Here is an 8,491-nt window from a genome sequence, read left to right as displayed (position 1 = left end):
CTCCCGGGGGATCCCGAGGCGTTCCCAGGCCAGCCGGGAGACATAGTCTTCCCAATGTGTCCTGGGTCTTCCTCGTGGCCTCCTACCGGTCGGACATGCCCTAAACACCTCCTTAGGGAGGCGCTCGGGTGGCATCCTGACCAGATGCCCGAACCACCTCATCTGGCTCCTCTCGATGCGGAGGAGCAGCGGCTTTACTTTGAGCTCCCCCCGGATGACAGAGCTTCTCACCCTATCTCTAAGGGAGAGCCCCGCCACCCGGCGGAGGAAACTCATTTCGGCCGCTTGTACCCGTGATCTTGTCCTTTCGGTCATAACCCAAAGCTCATGACCATAGGTGAGGATGGGAACGTAGATCGACCGGTAAATTGAGAGCTTTGCCTTCCGGCTCAGCTCCTTCTTCACCACAACGGATCGATACAGCGTCCGCATTACTGAAGACGCCGCACCGATCCGCCTGTCGATCTCACGATCCACTCTTCCCTCACTCGTGAACAAGACTCCGAGGTACTTGAACTCCTCCACTTGGGGCAAGATCTCCTCCCCAACCCGGAGATGGCACTCCACCCTTTTCCGGGCGAGAACCATGGACTCGGACTTGGAGGTGCTGATTCTCATCCCAGTCGCTTCACACTCAGCTGCGAACCGATCCAGTGAGAGCTGAAGATCCTGGCCAGATGAAGCCATCAGGACCAAATCATCTGCAAAAAGCAGAGACCTAATCCTGCAGCCACCAAACCGGATCCCCTCAACGCCTTGACTGCGCCTAGAAATTCTGTCCATAAAAGTTATGAACAGAATCGGTGACAAAGGGCAGCCTTGGCGGAGTCCAACCCTCACCGGAAACGTGTCCGACTTACTGCCGGCAATGCGAACCAAGCTCTGACACTGATCATACAGGGAGCGGACCGCCACAATCAGACAGTCCGAAACCCCATACTCTCTGAGCACTCCCCACAGGACTTCCCGAGGGACACGGTCGAATGCCTTCTCCAAGTCCACAAAGCACATGTAGACTGGTTGGGCAAACTCCCATGCACCCTCAAGGACCCTGCCGAGAGTATAGAGCTGGTCCACAGTTCCACGACCAGGACGAAAACCACACTGTTCCTCCTGAATCCGAGGTTCGACTATCCGGCGTAGCCTCCTCTCCAGTACGCCTGAATAGACCTTACCGGGAAGGCTGAGGAGTGTGATCCCACGATAGTTAGAACACACCCTCCGGTTCCCCTTTTTAAAGAGAGGAACCACCACCCCGGTCTGCCAATCCAGAGGTACTACCCCCGATGTCCACGCGATGCTGCAGAGTCTTGTCAACCAAGACAGCCCTACAGCATCCAGAGCCTTAAGGAACTCCGGGCGGATCTCATCCACCCCCGGGGCCTTGCCACCGAGGAGCTTTTTAACTACCTCAGCAACCTCAGCCCCAGAAATAGGAGAGCCCACCACAGATTCCTCAGGCACTGCTTCCTCATAGGAAGACGTGTTGGTGGGATTGAGGAGGTCTTCGAAGTATTCCCTCCACCGATCCACAACTTCCGCATGTTAAATCTAAATATTATATCTAAGTTTAAATGTTAAATAAAATTACTGAATCTAAATCTAAATGTTAAATCTAAAAATAATATTAAATCTTAATACAAATGTTCAAATAAATATAATAAATGGTAGATATGAAAGTTAAATCTAAATCCATTAATCCATTTTCTACCACTTGTCCCTCATAAAATGTCAATCTAAATCTGAATGTTAAATACACATTTTTATTTTGCCTTTGAGAGAGAAACTAAATGTTGAATCTATATCTACATGTTAAATCTACATATTAAATCTAAGTTTAAATGTTAAATCAAATTATTGAATTAAAATCTAGATGTTAAACCTAAAAATAATATTAAATGTTAAATATAAATGGTAAATCTAAATATAAGTTACATCTAAATCTGAATGTTGAATCTAAATATTCAATCTAAGTCTAAATGATAAATACAATTATTAAATTGAAATATAAATGTTAAATATAAATAATATTAAATCTTGAAAAAAAAAATACATTGTAATATTAAAGTTAAATCTAAATCTGAATTCTGAATTTGAATATTAAACATAAATGTTAAATGTAAATATATATTAAATAAATGTTGCCAAGTGTGTAGAAAACATGCAAATATTCCACTGTTCCAACACTTATTTCTTATTTATAATTAACATTCATATTTATATTTATAGTGTATTTAATATTTTAAATTTAACATTTATATTTCACATTTATAATTACCATTTAGTTTTGACATTTAAAAAAAATAGCATTTATATTTTGATTTAACATTTATATTTAACATTTAAAATGTAATATTCAGATACATGTTAGCATTTATATGCACTATTTCATATCTAAATTGAATGTGAAGAAATTATAAATGTGAGAAACGTGAGCAAATATTCAAATTATATCAGCTAAAATGTAAATGATCAACACACCTTTTGTAAAATGTAGGAGTTTTAGGGTTTAGCGTGGCCATTGAAAGCCAGTAAGGTGGTCTTATCCCAACAACAGACCCCCACCTCCCAGTGGACTTGTTGCCAGATAACATTTGTGAGCATCTTATCACTTCCCAGCAGCAAGAAGACAGTTGAATAAGTAGTGCATGACTACACTGCATAGGAATACATCCATGAATGACATAATCACACTACTATTGTGAAAGTGAAAGTAGAAGATGGCACACTATGATAAGTTCTATGCCACTGCACATGTGTGATAATGCACATATTATAGACTTATTAATAAAGTGGAATGGCGGTTGATTAATACTTCCCACAATATTCCTACTTCTCTAACCAATCTGACTTACGGTTAGATTTGTTCCGCTTGAAACCAATCATGACTGCAAGGGAATGTTGCACACTGGCAGGAAATATAATTATGGTGGGAAAACAACATTTATTTAGTCTGAAATGAGCCATAAAGGAAGGACTGTCGCGGCAATGCATTGTGGGTAACAATGTGCCTACACCTATGAGTCATACAGCTTAATTCCAACTGTTTCAATATATTAATCATTTGTATATTCATACTAAGTTTCAGTTCAGTTGCCGATCTTTAACAGTGACTTATATTCATGTAAACACAAGGAGTAGTGACTTATATTCATGTAAACACAAGGAGTAGTGACTTATATTCATGTAAACACAAGGAGTAGTGACTTATATTCATGTAACACAAGGAGTAGTGACTTATATTAATGTAAACACAAGGAGTAGTGACTTATATTCATGTAAAAACAAGGAGTGACTTATATTAATGTAAACACAAGGAGTAGTGACTTATATTCATGTAAACACAAGGAGTAGTGACTTATATTAATGTAAACACAAGGAGTAGTGATGTATATTCATGTAAAAACAAGTAGTGACGTATATTCATGTAAAAACAAGTAGTGACTTATATCCATGTAAAAACAAGAAGTAGTGACTTATACTCATGTAAATATAATATTATATATATATATATATATATATATATATATATATATATATATATATATATATATATATATAATAATAATGATATTAAATGTTAAATATAAATGGTGAATCTTAATATAAAAGTTAAATCTAAATCTAAATGTTAAGTACAAATATGAATGACTTTACATTTGGGAGAGAAACTAAATTGTAAATCTAAATATTAAATCTAAATCTTAATGTTAAATACAATTATTACATCTAAATATAAATGTTAATATTAAATATTTAAATATAATAATAATAATAATAATAGATTTTATTCGTAAAAATCACTTTACATAGAGCAAACAACCTCAAAGTGCTACAGTGTATTTAAAAAAAAGATAATAATAATAAATAAAAATAAAAACTAGAACTAGCAGGCATAAATCTTTAAAAAAAAATTCTTTTTTAAAAAGAAGGGTTTTCAAGCCTTAAATATGAATAAATATGACATCGTAATGCTAAAGTTAAATCTGAATGCTGAACTTGAACGTTAAATGTTCAATGTAAATATATATTAAATAAATGTGTAGAAAACATGCAAATATCCCACTGTTCCAACACCTCTTTGTATTTATCATTAACATTCATATCTATATTTAACATTTACCATTTATAGTCAACATGTATATTTAATATCTAAGTTTAACATTTATATTTCACAATAAAGTTACTATTTAGTTTTGACATTTAGAAAATAGCGAAAAAATAAAAATAAAATTATGTAAACTATAAAAGAGAAAATAAATACATTAAAGCCAAGAAAATAAACATTTAACGGATTATATATTGAATATTGTTAGTTTTAATAAAAAATAAAAGTCTGCTCTCGTAACGACGACGGAGTGTTTTCATAACATTACTAACGTGCGTCACAGTAATGGATAATAAAAGTACTCACATGATTAGTTCGCCCTTGCTCATGTTGGCAGAGTGGAGGAAGAAACAGGCGTGTCCTGAGAAGACGTCAAAGCCGACATGAAAGTCTCCAACTGTCACTTTTTTGTCACGGCTTCTTCACGCCACCATCTTGGACGACACGTGACCGCGGCGGAAACCAGCAATGGTTTCAAAATAAAACAGCCCGAAAAATGTCATACTTTTTTAACGCTAAATTTGACAAGAGTAGTTCCCTTTTATCACAAAATCTAACATCTATAAATGGTGTGGCCCACTTACTAGAAACGACTTTCACTACACATTATTGTTATTTCCAAAAATTTTATTTTATTTTTACATTTATAATTCACACAGAATTCCTCCGTGACATCTTGGACATCACGTGACCGCAGCGGAAACGTAGCCAATGGTTTCAAAATAAAACAGCCCGAAAAATGTCATACTTTTTAACGCTAATTTTGACAGAATATTTCCTTTTTATCACATATCTATAATGTATAAATGGTGTGGCGTGTGAATCAGAAACGACTTTCACGACACATTATTTTTTATTTAAAAAAAAGTTTTCTTTTTTTTTTTTTATTGTATTTTTATTATTGAACAACTCACACAAAATTCCTCCGCGACATCTTGGACACCACGTGACCGCAGCGGAAACCAGCAATGGTTTCAAAATAAAACAGCCCGAAAAATGTCATACTTTTTTTTAACGCTAATTTTGACAGAGTAGTTCTCTTTTATCAAAAAATCTATTATCTAAAAATGGTGTGGGACACTTATCAGAAACGACTTTCACGACACATTATTTTCATTTTTATTTGAAAAAAAATTATTTTATTTTATTCATAATTCACACAAAATTCCTCCGCACCATCTTGGACACCACGTGACCACAGCGGAAACCAGCAATGGTTTCAAAATAAAACAGCCCTAAAACGACTTTCACTATTTACACGCTCCAGTTTGTTTCTCGTCACCACTTTAGTAACGAATATATTACACTTGGCAGCCTACTATTGCTCATTAATATCCTTCTCTTGCTAGGATTTTGTTTTTTCATAGACAAAAGTAGATTTTCTTTAACCGTGAACCCTATATTTTCCTCATTGGATTAATGATATTTATTTATTAGTTCAAACTTGGAAATGTCAAATGTCAGGAAAGCCCTTAAAGTATAATCTTAAATAGAAAACATGGAATTCATATGAGATTAGCACAACTTGTTATGTTATTGGTGTCTTTTATTTGTTATTGTCTCTATTTGTCCTTTTATTTTCTTAAACAGATTTTGTTTGTGCATGTTTTTTTTAGTTGTTATATTTTTTGTATTGATATGTAAATTGTTCCGCCTTTTGTAAATGTTAATTGTTGAAAACTTTAGTTTGCATCGCAATGTGTTGTTATTATAATTGGGACTCTTCCTATACTTTTTTTTTTTACTTTTATTCCTTCAAACTAACCTTGATAGCAAGCAAATGTTCAAAACTATCTGGAAATATATTTTTGTAGAAAAAAATAAATAAATAAATAAAAATAAATAAATAAATAAAAATAATAAAACTTAAAAAATAAATAAATACATAAATAAATAAATAAAAAAGTTTTCCCCTGAAATTAGCAGAAAAGTTGTACTCTTTTAGAAATGCATTTTGGGTAACATTGTCATTTTTGACCTATTACAATAAAAAGTGCACTTTTGCAGCTGACAGGCATAATTTAATTGTCTCTCATAACTTATAATTTAATGCTTGTTTATGTCATGTTGGGTTGGATTGACCAGCCCTAAGAAAACAATATTTTAAATACGTTTAAATCCTTAAAACACCTCCTTCACAACAGGTGCATGCATGTCTGTGCAAGTATTAGTTCCAAAAAATAGAGCTAAGGATCTGGTAAAAAATCTACAATTTGTGTTAAAGTTGAACAAAAAATTATCTTAGTCAAGCTATATACTTTGACAAAGTGCTGTTTAATTACCCAGAAAGCAGTGGGAGTACAAAGAAGGTTGCTGTACCTAAACCGTTACTGAGAACAGTAAGATGAATATTGTATGACGATGCTGCGTTCAGGGACCTGCAGAATGTTATGTAAAAATGTAGATTACATTTTACTCATCCATATTTGGCAGTGCTGCACTATATTAAATATTACAAATATTTCATTTATTTATCATATTTCAAAGTAGATGAAACACATAGTGTGTAAAACTGTTTATAAACAAAACAATACACCACTTACAAGATAAAGCTGGAGAGTATCGTCGATTATTATTCTTCCGAAGTTTTTTTTTTACGTCCGCCTGTAACTCCCACACCGTCGTCCGATTGACAAAGTTCACACATCAAAACTTTCACACTCATTCAACAAGGTTGAACGATAATTCATCGTTTTCCTGTATTTTCACCCTTTAAATATTTCAACTAGTCGTCCCACGTCTTTCAACTATTTCATCATCAAAATGTTTGTCTTGATCGGGATATAAAACTTGGTATATTTTCACCTCAAAAGTTGCCAGTTTTTTCAATATTTGTGATCGCACAAAATATTGGTTAATATAATTGCTCCTTCTCCAATCTGATTTACGGTTTGTTCCGCTTGAAACTAATCTTGACTGCAAGGGAATGTTGCACACTGTCAGGAAATATAATTATGGTGGGAAAACAACATTTATTTAGTCTGAAATGAGCCATAAAGGAAGGACTGTCGCGGCAATGCATTGTGGGTAACAATGTGCCTACACCTATGAGTCATATAGTTTAATTCCAACTGTTTCAATATATTTATCATTTGTATATTCCCAGTTTCTGATCTTTAACATTCAAAACATTTGAAATTCAAATCCTTCCTAAAATCAACATTCAAACCAGTTCACAGTTGAACCGTTTACACCAGGGGTGCTCATTACGTCGATCGCGAGCTACCGGTCGATCTCGGAGGGTGTGTCAGTCGATCACCAGCCAGGCATTAAAAAAATAGTCCTAAAAATGAGCGATCATAAATCTTCACTATGACGTCACTTTCGTCACTTGATTGACATTCACGGCACCCGAGGGTCTTCTGAGATGACGCTCGCTGCTGCCAGCTCATTAAAATTACCGACTGGAAGGCGAGAAACACTTTATTTCAACAGACTCTGGCGCCGTACCTGTTGTCAAAACTCCAAAGACCGACTGCACAGTTGCGCTAACAAAATAAGAGTCTCAGAAAGCTGGCGTGCACAAGCTAGCAAGCTACGGAGTTTGCCGACAATGTATTTCTTGTAAAGTGTATACAAGATGCCAAAAACCAACCACTTTCATGTGGTATTGGACAGAAAGGAGGACTTTTTTCTCCTCCATTCGAAAATGCGGACGTTTTTAGCACCACTGTCTGATTCCAATCAATGCAAGTCATCAGAATCAGGTAATACACCAACTTATATTCTTGTCTTCATGAAAGAAAGGAATCTATATGTGTTAAACATGCCTGTATTATCTTTAAACACCTTAACTTGTTAACAATATTAACTATATGTGTTAAACATGCTTGCATTATCTTTAAACACCTTTAACTTATTAACAATATTAACTATATGTGTTAAACATGCTTGTATTATCTTTAAACACCTTTAACTTATTAATAATATTAACTATATGTATTAAACATGCTTGTATTATCATTAAACACCTTTAACTTGTTAACAATATTAACTATATGTGTTAAACATGCTTGCATTATCTTTAAACACCTTTAACTTATTAACAATATTAACTATATGTGTTAAACATGCTTGTATTATCTTTAAACACCTTTAACTTATTAATAATATTAACTATATGTATTAAACATGCTTGTATTATCATTAAACACCTTTAACTTGTTAACAATATTAACTATATGTATTAAACATGCTTGTATTATCTTTAAACACCTTTAGCTTGTTAACAATATTAACTATTTGTATTAAACATACTTGTATTATCATTAAACACCTTTAATTTATTAACAATATTAACTATGTGTTAAACATGATTGCATTATTATTACACACCTTTAATTTATTAACAATATTAACTATATGTGTTAAACATGCTTGCAT

At 34.2% G+C, this 8,491-nt stretch overlaps 1 protein-coding gene across 1 annotated transcript in view; it reads right to left on the bottom strand.

The window, feature by feature from the left end:
* The window catches only part of urod (uroporphyrinogen decarboxylase), a 29,587-nt gene extending 25,028 nt beyond the window's left edge, over positions 1-4,559 (bottom strand). The window contains exon 1 of the mRNA XM_061936345.1: positions 4,415-4,559. Within this exon, the coding sequence (XP_061792329.1) occupies positions 4,415-4,437 (23 nt within the window). The 5' untranslated portion in view covers positions 4,438-4,559. The remainder of the gene's footprint in view (positions 1-4,414) is intronic.
* Between the last annotated feature and the right edge of the window lie 3,932 nt (positions 4,560-8,491).

This window comes from Nerophis lumbriciformis, linkage group LG03, assembly GCF_033978685.3.
Source record: "Nerophis lumbriciformis linkage group LG03, RoL_Nlum_v2.1, whole genome shotgun sequence".
In the NCBI taxonomy this organism is placed as follows: Eukaryota; Metazoa; Chordata; class Actinopteri; order Syngnathiformes; family Syngnathidae; genus Nerophis; species Nerophis lumbriciformis.
Note: the sequence above shows the minus strand (reverse complement) of the source record. Positions and strands in the feature narration are given on the sequence as shown.